Raw genomic sequence first — 22,138 nt, 5'->3', positions numbered from 1 at the left:
CAGAAGGCTGAGGCAGGAGAATTGCTTGAATCCAGCAGGCGGAGGTTGCAGTGAGCCGAGATCACGCCACTGCACTCCAGCCTGGTGCCTGGTGATGGAGTGAGACTCTGTCTCAAAAAAAAAAAAAAAAAATACGTAGCATAGTGAACTGTGCTATGTATGAAAGGGGAGAATTCACACAGAACTATATAATTTGCCAGTGGAGATTTCTTGGGTTTTTTGTTTTTGTTTTTGTTTTTTTTTGCCTGTGTTTTACTTTACTTTTAGGATCTGTGAAACACTTGCTGCCTTGTATTTGGAGAGAGGTTGTGGTCTATGCGTTTTGTAAGCACATGCTGTCCATTTGAAAGGCTGGTTATTGCTCAGTCATTATAATTAAGCTATTTCCTGCCTTTGTGATACCAATACAATTAGCTTTTTAAAACTTTTATTCATTATTAAATAATATACACATATCACGGCCTTTTTTGTGAAGGAACAGTTTCACAGATCTCTTCTGTTGGGTTGTAAGGAATACAGTAAGGAAAAATGATGTTTGGCTTCCTCAATACTGAATCTGTAGTTCTCCAGGGAGACATAGCCAACAGGATGTGTATATAGCTACATGAGAGGGGCCTTACTAGGGGCGTTGGCTCACATGATTGCGGTGGCTGAGAAGTCTCTCCACAAGCCATCTGCAAACTGGAGACCCTGGGATACCAGTAGCATGTCTCAGCCCAAGTTCGAAGGCCTCAGCACCTGGAAAGCTGATGGTGGTGTTACCGAAAAGAGGTCCCGATTCAAATCTCCAGAGATGGTTCTTGGATCTTGTGGAAGAAAGAATTCAGGGCAAGTCCACAGAGTAAAGTGAAAGCAAGTTTATTGGGAAAGTAAAGGAAAAAAGAATGGCTACTCTGGCCGGGCCTGGTGGCTCACGCCTGTAATCCCAGCACTTTGGGAGGCTGAGGCGGGTGGATCACGAGGTCAGGAGTTCAAGACCAGACTGGCCAACATGGTGAAACCCCGTCTCTACTAAAAAATACAAAAATTAGCTGGGCATGGTGGCTTGTGCCTGTAATTCCAGCTACTTGGGAGGCTGAGGTAGGAGAATTGCTTGAACTGGGACCCTGGAGGTGGAGGTTGCCGTGAGCCGAGATAGCACCACTGCACTCTAGCCTGGGGCTACAGAGCCAGACTCCCTCTCAAAAAAAAAAAAAAAGAATGGCTACTCCATAGATGGAACAGCCCTGAGGGCTGCTGCTTGCCCATTTTTATGGTTATTTCTCAATGATATACTAAACAGAGGGTGGATTATTCATACTCCCCTTTTTAGATTATACAGGGTAACTTCCTGACGTTGCCATGGCATTTGTAAACTGTCATGGCGCTGGTGGGAGTGTAGCAGTGAGGATGACCAGAGTTCACTCAGGTCACCAGGTTGTCTTTGGTGGGCTTTAGCTGGCTTCTTTACTGCAACCCGTTTTATCAGCAAGGTCTTTATGACGTGTATCTTGTGCTCGCCTCCTGTCTAGTCCTGTGACTTAGAATAAGTAATCACCTGGGAGTGCAGCCCAGTTGGTCTCAGCCTCATTTTGCCTAGCCCCTATTCAAGATGGAGTTGCTGTGGTTCACACACCTCTGATAATATAACTCCCAATGCAAAGACTCAGACCCCAGGGAGCCTCTGGTCTAAGTCGTGGAGTCCAATGGCCAGTCAGCCTGGAGTTCTGATGTCCAAGGCAGCAGAAGAAAACTGTGTTCCAGCACTCAGACACCAATTCACTTTCTGTATTTGTTCTCCTTGGGCCCCTGGTTGAGTGGATGGTGCCTGTTGATATTGAGGGCAGATCTTTCTAACCTAATCATCTCAGACTCACACTAATCTCCTCTGACAACACCCTCACAGACACACCCAGAATAATGCCTTACCAGGTTTCTAAATATTCCTGAATCCAGTCAAATGGATGCCTAAAATTAAGGTGTCATTAATTAAGTCCATGAGTCTACCTCTTGTCAATCTAGTACCCACAGGATCTTCTTAAGTCATACTTAATTTAATAAAGATGGTGACAAGGTAACAGTTCCCCCCAATGTGATGCAACTATCCTGTAATTGTGATTTTGTGGGTTTTCGATGTTAGGAATTTAGATTTCAGGGATTTTAATCTTTAGGGATTTAAACTTTAGGGATTTTGTGTTGATCTTTCAACATTTGTGGTGATGGCATTTGAGACCGAGTCTTTGAGATTGTGATCCAAACCCCCAAATATATAATGCTAATAAGGGAGAAGAATCACATACGTTTTTTTTCCATTTCCAACTGAGACTCTGGGGTGACCTTCAAAATCCTGCTCTGCTTTTTCCTTGAAATTATAAATTCTCCAGAGTTGTTCCAGTACCTACATGCTCAAGATGTATTTATTGGTCAGGTGGATGATTGGATGGATGGTAAGATGGATGGATGTTTGGTGGCTAGATGGGTGGATGGATGGATGAATGGATGGGACCCGGAGAGGGAAGCGATCTCCTTTCTGTTGTTTGATCTCCTTTTTCTTCTCTTCTGCTTCGGGAAATGGAGCCCCTCAGCTCTTGGCTAGTCACCTTGCAGCTTTTGCCATTGTCCTGCCCTGTGGCACCCGCATTCTGCCTCTGTTGACATCCCTTCTGCAGAGAGTTGGGGTAGGGCTACAGGAGAAAAGAGGGTGAACAAGCAGTAATTTCCTTGAGTACAGTCTTTGAGCCAGTGAAATGCCAGGCATCATTTCCAAGGGGTACTTGACATCTTGTCAACAACCTGTTGATGATGCTCCTTCGATGTGAATGTCAAAAGCAGGAGAGACGCTGAGTAAAGAGGATGCCAAGCCCTGGGGAAGACTGGCATCCCCTCCAGGCCTGCATACATACACCACACCCACCTGTACCCCAAGCACCACACCCACACACCCACAGGCCAGTGTTTTGGGGTTGGCAGCCTGGGCACTGCTGAGGCAAACAAGTCATTGAGCATAACTCTCATTCTCTCCTTCTGTCTCTGTTTTAGTTACAGGAACTTGGTCAGTTTAGAGGATTTAATAAGTCCGTGGAAAATTTGTTTCTGTCTCTTGCCACCCACGTGAAAAGTAAGTGCATGCTTCGTGATGTGTTTTCCCACCACCTCCAGGCCAGCTGAGCCCACTGGCCAGGGCCTGGCTGGTGACCTTGGTGGGCACTGTCCCTCAGGCCACTCACTTTGTCTCTGGACCCTGGGGAAAGCTGCAGCACCCAGACCTTTGTCTCTTTCCCAGCAGAGCAGGTGTCTGGTTCCTTGTGGGAAGGGAGATGCCATTTCAGTCCACAAGGCTGGCTCAGTTTCCCCTACTCTTGCCAAAACCTGCCCAGCTCAGCATCATGGGCAAAGGAGCTTAGACTTCCCTGAGGACCAACAGAGAAAGAGTAAAGATACAATTTCAGGGCCAGGCTTGGTGGCTCATACCTGTAATCCCAACACTTTGGGAGGCCAAAAGGTGGGTGGATCACTTGAAATCAGGAGTTTGAGACCAGCTTGGCCAACGTGGTGAAACCCCGTCCCCACTAAAAATACAAAAATTAGCCGGGCGTGATGGCGAGTGCCTGTAGTCCCAGCTACTGTGAAGGCTGAGGCAGGAGAATCACTTGAACCCAGGAGGTGGTGGTTGCAGTGAGCTAAGATCATACCCCTCCACTCCAGCCTGGGCGACAGAGCAAGACTCCGTCTCAAAAAAAAGGTACAATTTCAGGGAATCTAAAACCAGAACCTTTCAGGCCGTTGGGGCCCAATGTCTATCATCTGCATGGAATTACTTCGCCTTTCTCCTTTTCTCCTGGGTAACTGTATTTTCTTCGGTTAGCAGTAATCCTGTGATCGGCAGATGCACGTAACCCAGAACCACTTCCACTTGGAATCTTGTGTCTTTCAGTGTTCTTTTTGCTCAGACACTTTTTTCTCTGCTTATCTTAAAATACAAGTCCCAGAGAACAGGCCCTTTCTCATGCCTCCTAAGACGCCCAGGGCCGGTCAGGTGTTTAGACAATGCCCTTAGTGGGCTCAAGGGTCCTTAGGCACAGATTTCTCTTTCACTGTGTTTCTGCTTGCTTCTCTTCATCATCCACTTTTCTGCAGTTGCATGCAGATGGTCTCAGTGCTGCTCTCGACTCTGAGGCAGTCTCTTTTTATGACTTTAGTTGCCTGAATTCCTCATGAGCCTTGTCTCAGCTGTCACATGATAACAATGGACATCAAAGTGCTGCTCTTCAGGTGAGCAGAAACAGTGACTGTCTCTGCAACGATCCGTTCCTTTCGTGTTCAGAGGGAGGAAGCAACTGAATTTCATGGACCTGTTTGCCAAGAGCACTTGGTGGCTTAAAAATCACTGCTCCCAGCCTGCTGGGCCATCTGACAGTACCCCTGCTCTGTGCCCCTCAGCCTGGAATGGACTTTCCAGCTGTCCCGGCTGCCTGTTCTCTTGCGGGTGCTATTTTCCCACCCATACCTAGTAGGTGCTAGTCCACCCTTCTTTGTATGTCTTTCTAGATGCACAGCCCTTCTCCAAGTCTATGTGGCTTCTGTGAATTGTCTGCCACCACTGCCACTGTAGGATCAGTGCCTTGGAGTTAGCCCCGACCCTGTCATCCCTCAGCCACCGAAATCCAGAGAAGTGGGACACATGCATCAGCACACAGGTGCCTTCCTGGATGCCCCAGCCCTACACACAGGTGCACTGGATATGCTCACAGCTGTCCAACAGCCACCCGATAGCCTGGCCTGTGCACCTGCTCACATGCTTGAGGCTAACCAGTGTAACACCCAGGTGGACAACTAGAGCTGGTCCCTGGGTGGGGTATGGGGGGATTCACAAGAGCAAAGCAGCAAGCATCCCTTCTCAGATATGGGAAGTGACTGAAACCTCATAACCTGCATGCACATGTGTGTGTGCGCAGACACACACACACACATGCACACACACACACACATACTCCCTCCCTCCCTCACCCCACAGGCAGAGAGAGAAAACCCCAGCTTTCTGGCTCCTGGGAGTGACGCTTGGCCTCTGGCCTTTCCCGAATACTTCCCCTAGTTGTATATGGACAGGACACGTGACCACATACGCCCTCCTCCCATCTCTGCCACAGGACATGTGGCATCCTGTAGGCACTGACTCTGGTTTCTTTGGGTTTTGAGCTCTTCTTCTCATGCCCTGTGATCTTTTTGGCTGCCTGTTTCCCCACGGAAGTGGGTGCCGAGGGGAGCCTCATTCTGAGGGGAGGAAGTCAGACTGGCACTTGAGGTCTGCAGGCAGAGGCTGGGGAGAGCCCAAACTTTGCGCTGGGCCAGGCGCTGAAGGGAGGCCTTGTCCGTGAGGGGTTTTGAAAGCTGACCCAGAATTATGACCTCTGGCTGCTGATGCTGCCCAAATGAAGTCAAACCAGCAGGAAGAAATGAGTGATTGAACCCTGTCTATGATCAGTACATTTCTAAAAGATGTCAGCATTGTAGTCCCCCTTAGAAGGAGGAAGAGGAAATGAGAAAACTGGTCTTGCTCAGGAGCAACCTGCATTTCTTTCTCTTCCTTATCCTTTGTCCCCCATTAATACTGACCTGTAAGCGTATTCCTTAGATCCCAGATTCTCAGGAAGGCTCATCCTCTCCCCTTGCCTCTGAACTTTAAATGGCCAAAATAGACCCAGGCTTTGGGGTGGGCACTAAGAGATTGCTGGGGGACCATTTCCTCCTTAGGGCTTAGAAATCAGAGCCCCTTACAGCCTCACAGTCCAGGCTGGGACTGGCCATCTGAGCACGTCTTTTACTTTGTCCACTTTGAGGACCTGGTGCGTGCTAGTGCCTTGGGAGCTGCCGGCCTTAAAAAGACACCCCAGTGTTTCTGGATGGTCGCCTTGAGGATGTGGGGATGGCATTGCTCTCAGGGGAGGCTAGGAGGCATCCTGGTGGAAAAGCTGGACAACCCAGCAGTTTCGGGGTGCCTGTGTTGAATTTCCCTCTCTAGAGGAAAGACACCGTAAGACTCAATCCTGGGCAGTGCAGGTGGGGGAGAACTAATAAATAGTGGGAGGACAGAGGACTCATGCAATATAACATCCCGAGGAGTGAATCTCAGGCCAGCCAGAGGGGCTGAGAGCCATGCTATCCATTGCAGTGGCCTCTAAGCATGTGTCGCTCTTGAGCCCCTGAAATATGGCTGCAAGATGCACTACCAAATTGAAACACACTGAGTCTCAGAGGCTTGGAATAAAACAAAGGTAAAATATTTCATGGATAACTTTAATATTGATGACATGTTTTAATAATATTTTGGCTATATTGTGTTAAACTAAATACAGAATTAAAATTAATTTGGCCGTGTGTGGTGGCTCATGCCTGTAATCCCAGCACTTTGGGAGGCTGAGGTGGGTAGATCACTTGAGCTGAGGAGTTCGAGACCAGCCTGGCCAACATGGTGAAACCCTGTGTCTACTAAAAATACAAAAAATAGCTGGGTGTGGTGGCAGGCGCCTGTAATCCCAGCTACTTGGGAGGCTGAGGCAGGAGAATCACTTGAACCCAAGAGGCAAGTGATGAGCGGTGAGCAGAGATCATATCATTGCATTCCAGCCTGGGTGACAGAGCAAGACTTCATCTCAAAAATAAATAAAATAGACTTAATGTTCCCTGTTTCTTTTTACTTTTTTAATGTGGCCACTATAATATATTTTTTTTCAGAACTAAAAAAGAACTTATTTATTGAGGGCAAGGGGATGCAAACAATACAAACATCAAAAGCTTGTCTGGCGTTTAACTTTTCTTTCTCTGCTCATCAGATGGGAGTTCGATTTTATTTGTACACGTGCTAAGGGTCCTGATCTGCTCATGAAATCCTTATATGGGGGAAGCTGTGGGGCAGATTCCTTAAGTGACCCTTTGGGACAACTTTTATCAGGGCCAGGGGAATTCCTCATTTCTGCCTACTTCTTTCCCTTCTGCTTCATGTGTACTACAAAATAGTCATTGCATGCAATGGTGAGGCCCGCAATTAGGGAAAAGAAGCTATGGAAGCCCACTTTGCCATCTCTGCACTGGTCCAGGTCCTTCATTATTTTGTCCACGGCCAGAGGGTCTTTTTGATTTTCCAAAAATCCAGGGAACTCCTTTTCCATGAGTACTCTCAGGTCCTCCTTTGTTAAGCAGCCTTTATCCCCAGCAAATTTGTGAAATGTAAACATCATGGTTTCCATGGCACGTTCCATTTGAGATGTCGTTTTGGTATGGTCTGTTGAGGCCTTGGCCAAGGCGCGGCGGACACTGGGCTAGCTAGACATGGGGCGGCGAAGCGAGCGCAGCGGGTTGTGAGCCTTCCTTAGTACGTGCAGTGGGTGGGGAGAGGGAGGCAGTGCGGGCGGCCACTATAATATTTAAAATTACATATGTGGCTTGTATTGTTTGTCTACTGGCAGCACAGCTCTAGAGACAGTTTTAAGGTTCGCGTTTGGAGGAACGGGGTTCTCAAGGGAAAAGGACGCCGTCTTTAAGGCGGTTTTCTCACTTCTGTCTGCGGTGTCCTTCCTTCCAGCTTTTTTCATCCTTATTCTCGGCCACGATTATACTGTAAAAATGAAACACATTTTTTTAGCGCCATCTTTTCAGGGTTTACTTACTATCATTGTTATGAGGACACCCCAAATCTCATTTTTACCTCTCTTCAAAGAGTCACATGGTGTTAATTGTAACATCTTTGTAAGGAACTCCTAGAAAGCCGGCTTGTGTGGTAGGCTGCTGTCTTCGTCTTTGGACGAGTGTGCACGCATATGTGTGACTCGGAGTGCAGAGGAGCTTGGGTGGAAGGTTTCCCTTCAACTCTCACCCTGACCGTGGCCTGGGTGACCTCAGTGGGACCTGGAAGGAAGCCAGCCCTCTCTTGCCCTAGTCCAGCACCCAGTGTCTGCCACCCTCCTGCCCCCGGTGCCTCTGCACTTGGTGGGGGATGTGTCTCCCTTGCTCCTCCATGCTTTGCCCTCTTGGGACCTTGAGACCCACTGTCTGTGGGTTCAGGGAGCCCCAGAAGAGGCTCCCACAAGTCAGCAAAGCTGCGTGTTCCCACCCATCAACCCTTGTGTTTGCTTTTTTAGAGCTCTCCAAGTCCCAGAATGACATGACTTCTGAGAAGCATCTTCTTACCACGGGCCCCAGGCAGTGTTCGGGCCAGACAGAGAGACGGAGCCAGTCTGATACGGCGGTCAACGTCACCACCAGGGTACCCTGAGCCCCGAAAGGCCTCCACGCCGATCACCTTTATGTTGTCCCACAGGACTTTCTAGCTTGCCTTCTCTGTATATTTATGTTTTCTTTTGTTTTGTGGAAAAACAGTAAGCTGTTAGAAAAACATAATTATCAGTCAGCTCCGCTATGTGGGCAGGTCTGGCCCAAGGCAGGTCAGGATTCAAGGTCACTCTGGAAAACCATTCAGACAGGAAAAGGCCTCCACCTAATCACAAGCTCCTGAGGTTCCTCTCTGTCCACAGAGCTCCCTGCCGGCTTCAAGGCCATACCAAAGCCCAGGGGCTTCCTGCTGGGCCCACACCTGCCAAGTTAGCCCTGGAGTCTGCCAGACCCGCAGCCTTTGGCTAAAATCTGTCCTGGCCTCTGATGGAAACCACTGAAAACGTAAAGATATGAGCAAGCCTGCAGGGCACTCTTCCCACGCCGTCCATACCACAAGTGAGAGCTCCCCTAATAAAGGTTCTAGGGAAATAATTATCCCACCTTTCCACCGGGACTAACCCAGCCTGGAGCAAATGCTTCGGGTATGAGAGAAAGCCAATCTTAGGATGGGAAAGGCTGCATTCTCGGTCAGCTGAGGTGCCGTGGCTGGCCAGGTACCACCCACTGTGCCTTGCAGAGTTGATGTGACTGCCCTGGTCGGCTGGACAGAACCGGTGTCCCTTCTCTGCTGCTGTGGACTCCACTCAAGCTGCCCCCGGCAGACGGTCCTTTGGGCGAGGGTGTGAGGTCAGCCCCCCTCTCCTGCTGGAACTTGCCTGTACCATCTTGAGAGTTCACGTCCTGCTTCCCACTGGAGCCTAGTGTCCCCTCTGTAAAATGAAGATGATCATTAACACCCGTTCTGTCCACAGCACTGGGTTTTTATGAGCATGTCATGAGATAATGTATCTGATTTGCTATCTAAATCATCTAAATATTTTATCTAAATTGCCAGCATTTACTGTGATGTGCTGGACTCTGTACTAAAAGCTTAAGTAGACAATCTCATTTTGTCTTTATAAGCACCCTCTCAGGTAGGTATTGCATGCAGCGTCATTTTACATGTAAAGAAATGGGGGCTTAGAGAGATTCAGTCACATGCCCAAGGTTGTATAGCCAAAAGTGGACTGAACTCTGGTGCAGTGATTCCCAGCTCTTATGAGTATGGGAGTCACCGGGGCAGGAGTGCAGTGGTGCGATCTCAGCTCACTGCAACCTCCGCCACCTGGGTTCAAGTGATTCTCCTGCCTCAGCCTCCTGAGTAGCTGGGATTACAGGTGCCCAGCTAATTTTTGTATTAGAAACGGGATTTCTCCAAGTTGGTCAGGCTGATCTTGAACTCCCAACCTCAGGTGATCCGCCTGCCTCAGCCTCACAAAGTGGTGGGATTACAGGCGTGAACCACCGCATATGGCCCCACTGGGGCTCTTAAAATGCAGATTCCAAACCAGTAGCTGCGGGTTGGGCATGAGATGAGGAACCTCAGATTGCATTTTTGGTGAGCTCCTGGGATCTGGCGAAGTCTATGTTATGAGGTTCGCAGACCACACTTTAGGAGCGAGGTTCTAGACGGTTTGAAATGTATTTGGCAGGTGTTTGAAATTCTAAAACACAAACAAGTGTCAGCTCATGCCAGCTTCCCGGGGTCTACAGAAGTGCCATCCGAACTCCCTCCAGGGATCACTCCTTCTCCTGGTGAAACAGGCAGAAGGGAAGGTGAGCAGCCACTTCTGAAGCTCTGTGTGCCCCACATGGTGACAGCGTTTTTTTCTTACCTACTTTATCACATTTAACTCTTACAAAAATACCGAGATAGATATTGTTCCACCCATGGTAAAGATCGGCCGAGCAGGGTAGCTTATGCCTGTAATCCCAGAACTTTGGGAAGCTGAGCTGGGCAGATTGCCTAAGCCAAGGAGTTCGAGACCAGCCTGGGCAATATGGGGAAACCCTGTCTCTACAAAAATACGAATATTGGCCAGGTATGGTGATGCAAGCCTATAATCCTAGCTACTTGAGAGACTGAGTGGGAGGATCACTTGAGCCCGGGAAGTCAAGGCTACAGTGAGTCATGATTTCAACACGGCACTCCAGCCTGGGTGACACAATGAAACCCTATCTCAAATAATAATAATAATAAAAAATTTAAAATGCCGGGCACTGTGGCTCACGCCTATAATCCCAGCACTTTGGAAGGCTGAGATGGGCGGATCACGAGGTCAAGAGATCGAGACCATCCTGGCCAACATGGTGAAACCCCATCTCTACTAAAAATACAAAAATTAGCTGGGCGTGGTGGTACGCACCTGTAATCCCAGCTACTTGGGAGGCTGAGGCAGGAGAATTGCTTGAACCCGGGAGGCGGAGGTTGCATTGAGCCGAGATGGCACCACTGCACTCCAGCCTGGCACCTGGTGACAGAGCAAGACTCCTTCTCAAAAAAAATAAATAAATAAAAATAAAAATAAAAACTGGCCAGGCATTGTGGCTCATGCCTGTAATCCCAGCACTTTGAGAGGTTGAGGTAGGTGGATTACTTGAGGTAGGGAGTTCGACACCAGCCTCGCCAACATGGCAAAACCCTGTCTTTACTTAAAATACAAAAATTAGCTGGGCATGATGGCAGGCTCCTGTAATCCCAGCTACTCAGGAGGCTGAGGCAGGAGAATCGCTTGAATCCAGGAGGTGGAGGCTGCAGAAAGCCGAGATCGCGCCATTGCAGTCCAGCCTGGGTGACAAGAATGAAACTCCATCTCAAAAAAGAAAAAAAAAATTAAAAGAAGTTGAGTTTTAGTGAGAAGTTAACCAACGTGTCTAACGTCACATAGTGAATGAAAGATAGAGCCAGGAACAGACCCGGGATTTGACTCTGACTTCTAAACTCTATGTTCACATAAGAAGGACAAATGAGGACTGCTGAAAAAGAGCGTTCAGGAAGGGGATTGTGGGAGTATGAGTAATTCTCTTACTCGCCTGAGTCATAGGAAACCACTCAGAGGCTGACACAGACTTCGGGCTAACCAGGGGCCTGGCATTGTTCTTGGCGTAATGCCTGTAGAGGTCTTTATATTTAGACTTTGTCATCCTTAAGACAGGCTTGTGAGGCTTGCACTGTTCCTGTCCCCATTAAAGATGGGACACTGGGGCACAGAGATGACCAATAGCTAGGTGGAGCCTGCTCCAGAAACCAACCACACCCTGCCCATGTCGCAGAGCTGGGATGCATTTCTCATTTGCACTGTGATGTTCTGTGTGGTGGCACATCCCACATACCGCAGGCTGGGCTTGTGGCGTTCTGCCTGAGGATGGCCTGTGGGTCCTTGGCACAGCCCCTCCCCTGCTGCATGTGCACATGGCCCAGAGCCTGCCCGGGCACATGGCTCAGAGTCTGACCAGGGTTGTCTGATGGACCAAGGGAACTCAGGGACAAAAGTGGTGGGTGCGGGGGAGGCGGTGGGGAGACAGCCCATCCAGTGGACGTCGTATGCCTGTGTCCACCTCTCAGCCACGCTCTTGGCAGGACATGCTTACAGCTTTCTGCGGGACTTCTCTCTCCCACCTTAATTGAGGATGTGGCTGGGTTGGTTGGTTTCTTTGTTTCGTTTTGAGACTGAGTCTTGTTCTGTTTCCCAGGCTGGAGTGCAGTGGTGCTATCATGGGTCACTGTAGCCTTGATCTCCCAGGCTCAGTCGATCCTCCCACCTCAGCCTTCCACGTAGCTGAGACTACAGGGACATGGCACCATGCCTGGCTGATATATTTTATTTTTAGTAAAGATGTGGTCTCACTATGTTGCCCAGGCTGGTCTCAAACTGCTGGGCTCAAGCGGTCCTCTCACCTAGGCCTCCCAAAGTACTGGGATTACAGGTGTGAGCCACCACGCCCAGGCAGATATGGCTGTTTTAAGGGACAATTTAGCCAAATGTTTATAAAGTACTCAGCCATCATAGTGTGATCTATAAATGCTAAATAACTAGTGGGTTGAAATATAAGGAGTATGTCTTTATTTGCTTTTGAGACAGAGTCTCACTCTGTTGCCCAGGCTGGAGTGCGGGGGCACAATCTCAGCTCACTGCAACCTCTGCCTCCCGGTTCACATGATTCTCATGCCTCAGCCTCCTGGGTGGATAGGATTACAGGCATGTACCACCATACCTGGCTAATTTTTTGATTTTTAGTAGATACAGGCTTTGCTGTGTTGCCTAGGCTGGTCTCAAACTCCTGAGCTCAATTGATCCTCCTGCCTCAGCCTCCCAAAGTGCTGGGATTACAGGTGTCAGCCCTGGCCCAGGAGTACATGTTTTAACAAAACATTCGTCAGACGGCAGTTCACATGCCTTAGCTGCGGAGCTCACCAATATTCCTCTCATTTTCATCAGAACGTGTTGCAGCATCTTGCCAGCGTTAATGATAGAGCATGGTGCCCCTGCTTTGGAAGTAGGGGATGTTGGTGCCCACCTTGCAAATGGCTACATTGAAGCACAGAAGTAGTAGGTAGCTTTCCTTATTTTTTGCTTGGAGACAGGGTCTCACTTTGTCACCCAGGCTGGAGTGCAGTGGCACTAACATGGCTCATTGCAGCCTCGACCTCCTGGGCTCAAGCGATCCTCCCACCTCAGCACCCTCAAGTAGCTGGGACTACTGGAGTATACCACTCCACCCAGCTAATTTTTGAATTTTTTTCTAGAGATGAGGTTTCACCGTGTTGCCCAGACTGGTCTCGAACTCCTAGGCTCAGGTGATCCTCCCTCCTTTAAACCACGCGGGGACTTGGGGGTGTAAACCAAGAAAACAGCTCAGGATATTTTCCACACCACTTCTCTGACTGTTAAGTTTGAACCACATGCTCTGAAAACACGCCTTCAAAAGTGCTCACTTAAGCATCTGGGCCAGGATTCCTCAAGATGTGGATTCTTACCTGTCCTTTCCTGTGCATTTCACTGGGATTTTACTGTATGTGTTATGAATGTATTGACCTATATTGGCCATAAAAGCATGCACCTGTTGAACAGGAAGGATGCCTAAAAACCGTCAGGAGGGCAATCTCTTGGGAGGGGAACTGAGGAAGAAGATTTTCTTTCTTTTTCCGTTTTTTTTTTTGAGATGGAATCTCACTTTGTCGCCCAGGCTGGAGTGCAGTGGTACGATCTTGGCTTACTGCAACCTGCGCCTCCTGGGTTCCAGTGATTCTCCTGCCTCAGCCTCCTGAGTAGCTGGGACTACAGGTGCGTGCCACCACACCTGGCTAATTTTTGTATTTTTGGTAGAGACAGTGTTTCACCATAATGGCCAGACTGATCTTGAACTCCTGACCTCAGGTGATCTGCCCGCCTTGGCCTCCCAAAGTGCTGGGATTACAGGTGTGAGCCACTGTGCCTGGCCAGCTATTCCTTTTTAACTGCTACTTTTAGGGCTTTTAGTTCATGCTGACAAGCTGTCCTCCATTGAGGTTGACTCACTTCACATGACCACTGGAAGGGCATCACCTATTTTCCAGCAGTCTTGCCAACACTCAACTTTGTACCTTTTTTTCCTCAAAAATTTTTATAATAAATACACATAACACAAAACTTACCATCTATGCCATTTTAAGTGCCTATTTCATGGCATTGAAAACCTTTCTAATGTTGGGCACCCATCACCCCCATCCATCTCCAGGACTCTTTTCATCTTGTAAAACTCAACTTCATAATTTTTAGCATTTGCCCATTTAATGGGCAGCTATGTAAAATGTGCCTTTCTTTAGCTGCAGGTAAGCTTTTTCTCCTCCATCTTCCTCTGTTTGGAACACCTTCATTCTTGAACCCCTCTCAGTGGATCTGCTGGCTCTTCCAGCCTCTGGCTCCTTTGCTGTGGCTTTGATTGACACTTCTCTCACACTTTTAGTGTTCCCTCTGACAACCTCACTCATCCCCTATGTGCTCGTGGTCTGTCCACGTGTCTGCAGGTCTAGGACGTGCTTTCTGTTTAACCATCACCAGCTGTTCCACGTGGAAGGCCTCCCCTCCCAGGCTCACCCCCGCCAGCCTCAGCATCCTCTCAGATGATTGCAGCCCCATTCAAGCCGGCCCCAGATGCTCGCATGCTGAAGAAACGCTCCCTTGCCTCTTTCCCACCGAGCTGGCTGGTGCTTCCGTTTGAATGGTGTGTCTGTCTTCCTACTAGCTACTGAGCCCTTGGAGGGTGGACCTCGCATCTCCTCTTTCTCCTCTCTTCCTCCCCTTCTACTCTTCCAGCCTCCGGAGTTTAGCGTGGTGGAGTGAATATAGTGTTGCTTAACAAATAAATGTCTGTAGGAATTAAGTTGGCATTCTGGGGATGGATAGCATGAATAACTCGAAGGTAAGCTTTTCTTTCATTTGTTCTGTCATATTCTCAGTATTTTCTTTCTGAAAATTATGACTATGGGTCAACTATTGTATTTCTGAGTTCTGCTTGGAAACTTTGTATTTTCAGCCATTAAGAGGTTTTCCCACCTTGCCCATTGTGTTTTTTGATCTTTGTGAGCACTGTCCAATGAACCTTTTCTGCAGGGATGGGAATGAGCTTTATGTGAGCTGTCCAAACAATGACCACGGCTGCATGTGGCCACCAAGCCTTTGATGTGTCTAGGGCAGCTGAGAAGCTGAGTTAATTTTGTTTGATTTCAGTTAATTGAAGTTTAAGTAGTCATGTGTGGCTAGTGACTGCCATACTGGAAGACACAGCTGTATACATCATAGAAGTATCAACTTGGCTGTGAGCAGTGGCCCATGCATATAATCCCAGCACTTTGGGAGGCCGAGGGAGGTGGATCACTTGAGGTCAGGAGTTTGAGGCAAGCCCGGCCAACATGGTGAAACCCTATCTCTACTAAAAATATAAAAATTAGCTAGCTGGTGGCGGGTGCCTATAGTCCCAGCTACTTGGGAGGCTGAGGCAGGAGAAATGCATGAACCCGGGAGACAGAAGCTGTAGTGAGCCAACATTGTGTCACTGCACTCCAGCCTCCAGCCTGGGTGACACAGCAAGTCTCTGTCTCAATAAATAAATAAGTAAAAGAGAAGTGTCAACTATTCACAAAATATTTTTAGAAAATTTAGAGACATATTTTGATTTATTCCTTTTTATAAGCATATTAGGGCTAAAACTCTGCTTATCAGGCTAATTGTTTTATGTCAAGTGATTAAATGCCAGGACCATTTATTAAGGCTAAAATGAAAGACTTTTAGTAATGCATGAGTAATCTACCCATCACTGTTCATGACTGTCCCAAAGCTGGATGTTGTCTGTCTCTGGGCCCTGCGTGCGTGTGTGTGTGTGTGTGTGTGTGTGCGTGCGCACACGTGCACGCGTGCATGTGTGCACATGCACATGTGTGTACCAAATGCAGTATGTCCTCCTATTCAGAAGTTTGCATATTAACATCAAGTAATAGATGCACGATCTGCTTGCTGAAGCCACCACATTTGAACAAAACCAAACTGGGATGCAGACTGTGATATCAATTTTTGTTTTTCCTTTTCAGAAAGTCAGTGCACCAGATATTCTGAAACCTCTCAATCAAGAGGATCCTAAAGGCTCTACTTACCCTATATTGAAGCAAGAGAAACTCCCATCCAGTCCAGCACCCAGTGCCATATTCTCTGGAGGCTTTAGACACGTGAGTCTCATGCCACTGCTCTTTTGTATGTGTGTTTGTTTGAAAGCATAATGTACGAGTATTTATTTTGATCACTCCTATTTGAAGGTCCTTATTTTTGGAGAATGGCAAGGCATTTTGTCATCCATCTTTCTATTTTTTTTTTTTTTTTGACATGGAGTCTTGCTCTTGTTGAATAGACTGGAGTGCAGTGGCGCGATCTCAGCTCACTACAACCTCCACCTCCTGGGTAGAAGCAATTCTCTTGCCTTAGCCTCCTGAGTAGCTGGGATTACAGGTGCCCGCCACCATGCCTGGTAATTTTTGTGCTTTTAGTAGAGACAGGGTTTCACCATGTTGACCAGGCTGGTCTCGAACTCCTGATCTCAGGTGATCCATCTGCCTCGGCTTCCGAAAGTGCTGGGATTACAGGTGTGAGCCACCGCGCCCGGCCCATCTTTCCATTCTTTAAAGATTCCTGCAGGTTTTGGTAAGTCACATCACCCTCAGGCCTGTGTTTCGGAGTTACTACAGGTGTGCCGCAGATTTATCATCAGTCCACTCCCTGCCCCGCCCCAGTGCTTTGTAGCTTTCTACAGCGCTGAAGTCAGTCACACTCTGCAACTTGCGTAAACAGGGCAAGAGGTACTGGTCAGCTTCTTCCAAGTGGTTGGAGCCTTGCGTTAGGCACGCAAGCCACTGGCAGTGTCACGGTCCACATGTGTGTCCAATCTCATGGATTAAAATCTTACGGGATCAACATAGTGAAACACAAATTCTTTCCAGAATGTAATAGTTATCAAAAATTGAATAGTCACTAGCAGATGTTTTCCAGTGCCTTCTCACTTTGCCTTCATAGCACAAGTTATAAAAATCACTGCCATGCTTAGCAAAGCTGAATATCCCTACACCATCTGTCAAAGGGGCCTGTCCAAAGACAAAATTTCAGGAGTTTCTTGGGTAAAGATCAATCATTGTTATCCCCATGACACAGAAGACATCTTCAGGTTTCTTCTTGTTCTTCTTCTTCTTCTTTTTTTTTTTTTTTTGCTTTTGTTTTTGTTTTTTTGAGATGGAGTCTCACTCTGTTGCCCAGGCTGGAGTTCAGTGGCATGATCTTGGCTCACTGCAACCTCTGCTGCCTGGGTTCAAGTGATTTTCCTACCTCAGCCTCCCGAGTAGCTGGGATTACAGGCGCCTGCCACCTTGCCTGGCTACTTTTTGTAGTTTTTAGTAGAGATGGGGTTTCACCATCTTAGCCAGGCTGGTCTTGACCTCCTGACCTCATGATCCACCTATCTTGGCCTCCCAAGGTGCTGGGATTATAGGTATGTGCAACTGTTCCTGGCCAGGTTTCTTCTTCTTTAAGAGCTTCAAGGTATCCCCTGCGTGAACTTGTAGTTTTGTCTGTGAGTTATCATTGACTCTAAAGGAATACCTCATTGCAGAAACAGGAACTAGTTCTAGGCATTTTACTGTGAAGTCACAGAAATATGCCTGACAGGAGGCCTTGAGCCATTTAATATATTTTTCACTGATAATTTTGGTGTTTCCTAGAGATCCAATAAACTGAATATAAATACTGCATTTGTTTGGAAAGAGTGTCTTTCTGTAAGGGCCACTGAAGAACTGTTCAAAGTCTTGAGGAGCCTCTGGGTGGAGAGTGATCTAATATGATTGGGAATGCAAGGTAATGGGTCCACAAAGAGACCACGGGCTGGGGGGAAGTCTTCGCTCATTCCACGCTGTTTTTCCCGGCATCCCCAGCATTTCTCATACTGTGATGCAAGCCCTTGGGTCTTTGAGATGAGAGGTGTTTTCAGTGTCTGTTCAGAGTGCTGTACTGTTTGCATAATGACAGATTTTTTCTGGTAACATCGTGTTCCTAGGTAGAACTTTGTTCATTATTTATTTGTTGATTTTGAGACAGAGTCTCACCCTATTGCCTAGGCTGGAGTGCAATGGCACAATCTTGGCTCACTACAACCTCTGCTTCCCAAGTTCAAGCAATTCTCCTGCCTCAGCCTCCTGAGTAACTGGGATTACAGGCTCCCACCACTATGCCTGGCTAATTTTTGTATTTTTAGTAGTGACGGGGTTTCACCATGTTGGCCAGACTGGTCTCAAATTCCTGACCTGGTGATCTGTCCACCTCATCCTCCCAAAGTGCTGGGATTACAGGCATGATCCACCGTGCCCAGCCTCATTATTTTCATCTTTATTTTTATTTTTGAGATGGAGTCTCGCCCTGTCGCCCAGGCTGGAGTGCAATGGTGCGATTCAGCTCACTGCAGCCTCTGCCTCCTGGGTTCAAGCGATTCTCATGTCTCAGTCTCCCGAGTAGCTGGGATTACAGGCACATGCCACCACGTCTGGCTAATTTTTGTATTTTTAGTAGAGAGGGATTTCCCATTTTGGCTAGGCTGGTCTCGAACTCCTGACCTGAAGTGATCTGCCCACCTTGACCTCCCAGAATGCTGGGATTATAAGCATGACCCACCTCATCTGGCCTAGAATTTTCATTCTTCCATTTAAATGGGTCAAACAGGTGTTTGGCCATGAGGCTCTGTTAGGAAGAAGGCATCCTTCTGAGGTTTTTGCCTTACAAGGATGGACATGGTGCCTGGGTAGAAAAGTGTTGTGGAGGGAATCTTCACCCACCAGGCCACCCACCCACCTCCCCTATGGCCGTTCTGATGTGCGTGCCTCATCCAAGTATGCTTTTTTTTTTTTTTTTTTTTCTCCTTGAGGCAAAGTCTCGCTCTGTTGTCCAGGCTGGAGTGCAGTAGCACCATCTCCGCTCACTGCAACTTCCGCCTCCCAGGTTCAAGTGATTCTCCTGCCTCAGCCTCCCGAGTAGCTGGGATTACAGGCATGAGCCACCATGCCTGGCCCCAAGTACTCGTATTATGTGCGGCATGATTATTATGGCATCAGTACACAAGGGGAAGGATGAGCTGTCGGCTTGTGAGAGAAACTAGAATGTGACAACAGGGCTTGGAAGTGGTATTTTACTTAGGTTGGGATTTGGGGAAACCCTTACTATACTTTGAGAATGGATTTTCTTTCTTACAACATCTTATTGTGAACATTTTCATAAACAGAGGGAGTAATAAATATTGGTGTCTTTTGATTTTTGTTGTTTTTAATTTTGATGAAGTCGGGTTTATCAGCATGTTCTTTTATGGTTAAGTCTGTGTCTCGTCCATCTGTAAGTCATGAAGATGTTCTCCTGGGTTTTGATCTAGAAGTTTAGAAAAGTTTAGCTGTTACATTCAGGGCTGAGCTCCAGCTAGCTCGTCATTACTTTTGCGTGTGGGTGAATTGTGTAATGTAGAGATTGCGGCTCATTTTTCTCCATATGGATATTTAATTAATCTAGTATTATTTGTTAAAAAAAGAGACTATTATTTCCCCCAGTGACTTTGGCATCTTTGTTAGAAATCGCATGACCACATAAGGGTGGATCTCTTTCTGGATTCTCTCTTCTGTTCCAGTGATCTCTTCACTGTCCTTATGCCGAGACCACACTATCCTGAGTACTGCATCTTTGTAGTAAGTCTTGAAGTTGGATACTGTAAGTCTTCCAGTTTGGTTCTTCTTTTTCAAGATTGCTTTGTGATGTTTTAAACGTATTCTCTGTGTACAGGTAGGCATTTCAACTTATCTGTTCCTTCATTTGTTTATTAAAAAACATTGAGTGTTTATGCCTAGGATTGTGATACATGGTGTCATAGATGGATTCTTGGGTGAGGGGCCATGATGCTTCCTCTAACAGTTGTGTTAGTCCATCCATGTTGTGATAACAAAATACCACAGACTTGTAATTTATAAACAATAGAAATTAATTTTTCCTGGTCCTAGACACCGGAAAGTTTCAGATCTCCAGGCATGGGCAGGACTGGTGTCTGGTGGACAGTTCCTCGCAGATGGCTCCGTCTAAGTGTCTTCCTCACATGGTGGAAAGGATGGAAGGGCAAGAGGGTCCAGCACTGTGTGCAGCCTCTTTTAAAAAGACCTGAATCCCACTCACTAGCCTCTGGGAGGCTTTTCCAAGACTCGCCTGAAGGTTGGCCCCTACCCTCGGTGACAGAGGACACCAAGGAATCCAGCCAGTTTGAACCTCCATGAGGCTGATGGGGGTTAGGGGTGGAGGGGTTGGGATGAGGCTGTGCCTTCATAGAGAGCCGGTGGGCCAGTTTCCACTGAACTGCCCAGGGTCCCACTAGACTGGACTCTAAGCTCCTTCAAGGGCCAGAATCATGTCTTTGTAGCCCTAGAAACCAACACATAGCCAAGTATGTGGGCTCAGATCCACCCCCTTAGGGTCTGTAGGGTCTGTGTGACCTGCCCCCCACTCTGCTCTGAAACCTCACCAGCTGTCACCCTCCCCGTCATTCTTTCCACTCAGCTGCAGGGTTACTCACTGGTGTGGGACCTCCAGACACATCCCACCTCCAGGCATTTCTGTATCTTTCCCTCTACAGACATCATGAGTCATGCAGTTCCTTGCTTTAAGGCTTTGTTCCAAGCCACCTTCTCAGGGAGCTCCCCGTGCCCCACCCTCCCCACCTGCTCTGTGTGAATTCATGTCCTCACCACCCCCGACACGCTGTTGGGGGTTGTCTCTCTCACCTCCCCACTAGACTCTATCCCAAGAGCTGTGTCTGACACTTACGTGTCCTCAATAAATGGTTACTGAGTGATTGGATTAATCCTAATCACAGTTATCGTTTATCAAAAGCCCAAGGTGGGTGCTTCACAGCTCAGTCATTCTCACAAAGATCTTGTTGTGGAAGATGCTGTTATCCCATTTCCCGAACGAGGGACCTGAGGTTCACAGAGGTTACAGCGACTTGCCAAGGTCCCGAGGTTACTATTGAATTGATTTAAACCAGGGGTCTGGGGAGTCCATACGCAGCTTTTCATGCTATCCCACAGGGTGTGTGGTGCTCCTACACTGAGCAGTTTTCCTGACCCATGCTGCCTGGTTCAGCTTCACTGCTCGGGGCCAATCCACACCTGGAAACGGAGCCAGGGTGCTGGCGTAGGGAGACGTGGGCTCAGTAAATCCATCTTTGTCCCTTTGCTGCTTGGGGACTTTTTGTTGGAAAACAAAAATTTGTTTTTAACAGCCCCATCAGTGGCATATGAGATTATGCAATTCCCCCATACACTCATCAACTTTGAGTATTAATCAGATTTTACACACACACGGATGTTAATTTTATAATTATTTATTCCTAACTAAATCATAGCGCAAATTCAGCAGGGCTCTCTCTTCTCACCCATTTTTCTAAAGTTTTTCTCTGATTTCTGCCCTTAAGTTTTTATTTTTATTTATTTATTTGTTAAGACGGAGTCTGGCTCTGTTGCAAGGCTGGAGTGCAGTAGGGTAATCTCAGCTCACTGCAACCCCTGTCTCCCAGGTTCAGGTGATTCTCCTGCCTCAGTCTCCCGAGTAGCTGGGATTACAGGCACACGCCACCACACCTGGCTAATTTTTGTATTTTTAGTAGAGATGGGATTTCACCATGTTGGGCAGGATGATCTCAATCTCCTGACCTCATGATCTGCCTGCCTCGGCCTCCCAAAGTACTGGGATTACAGGCATGAGCCACCTCACCCAGCCACCTTTAAAATTTATAATCCTGAGATTTAATTAGTATGCATTTAATTGTGACCTGTTTCCTTTAGGCTAAAGCAGCGTTTATTTGAGGAAATAGCTTCCACAAAACCACTGGTTATTGCTTCTTGCTAAAGGTGCTGCCTTCCATTTCGGGGATATTTACATTCTCTGAGAAACAAGGATTGGAGCTAAAACAAAACAAAGCAAAACAAAAAAATCCCAGCTTATTAAATTTCCACTTATTACAAAAGCATAAAACCAGACCTGGACAACACATAGGGAAAATTGCTCAACCTCCCCAGTAGGCAAATCAGTGAAAAGTAAAAGCAAGCTGCTATTTTTGGACCACTTTAGTAAATTTTAAAAATAATAGAGCTCAGTGTTGGCAAGGTATAGAGTGGCAAGCGTCCTTACAAACTTCCGGGTGAGCAGAAACTGACTGCTTTTCTGGAGGGCGATTAGCAATAGATATCAGATGCCTTTACATGTTCTCTTTAATTGAACAACTTCAGTCACAGGAACTGCTCTTTAAAAATTATCATGAATGGGGCCGGGCGTGGTGGCTCAAGCCTGTAATCCCAGCACTTTGGGAGGCCGAGGCGGGTGGATCACGAGGTCAAGAGATCAAGACCATCCTGGTC

At 47.5% G+C, this 22,138-nt stretch overlaps 1 protein-coding gene and 2 pseudogenes across 13 annotated transcripts in view; 1 reads left to right on the top strand and 2 right to left on the bottom strand.

The window, feature by feature from the left end:
• SYTL3 (synaptotagmin like 3) overlaps positions 1–22,138 on the top strand; it is a 118,828-nt gene that overhangs the window by 63,602 nt on the left and 33,088 nt on the right. For 10 of the 12 annotated variants that reach the window (XM_032253178.1, XM_032253173.1, XM_032253174.1 and 7 more), the window contains 3 exons: positions 3,019–3,097; positions 8,115–8,239; positions 15,755–15,889. In XM_032253178.1, coding sequence (XP_032109069.1) covers positions 3,019–3,097; positions 8,115–8,239; positions 15,755–15,889 — 339 coding nt within the window. The remainder of the gene's footprint in view (positions 1–3,018; positions 3,098–8,114; positions 8,240–15,754; positions 15,890–22,138) is intronic. The other 2 variants (XM_032253181.1, XM_032253179.1) reach the window with 2 other exon arrangements.
• LOC116533490 lies at positions 6,840–7,568 on the bottom strand (annotated as a pseudogene). The gene is made up of 2 exons (XR_004261319.1): positions 7,437–7,568; positions 6,840–7,295 (listed from the first exon to the last, which is right to left on the bottom strand). The product of XR_004261319.1 is annotated as a protein S100-A10 pseudogene (transcript).
• Positions 16,225–17,834, bottom strand: LOC116533437 (annotated as a pseudogene).

The sequence above is a fragment of the Sapajus apella genome, unplaced genomic scaffold (assembly GCF_009761245.1).
Source record: "Sapajus apella isolate SASKATOON/1434 unplaced genomic scaffold, GSC_monkey_1.0 scaffold82, whole genome shotgun sequence".
NCBI lineage: Eukaryota > Metazoa > Chordata > Mammalia > Primates > Cebidae > Sapajus > Sapajus apella.
This window is presented reverse-complemented; position numbering and strand designations above follow the sequence as displayed.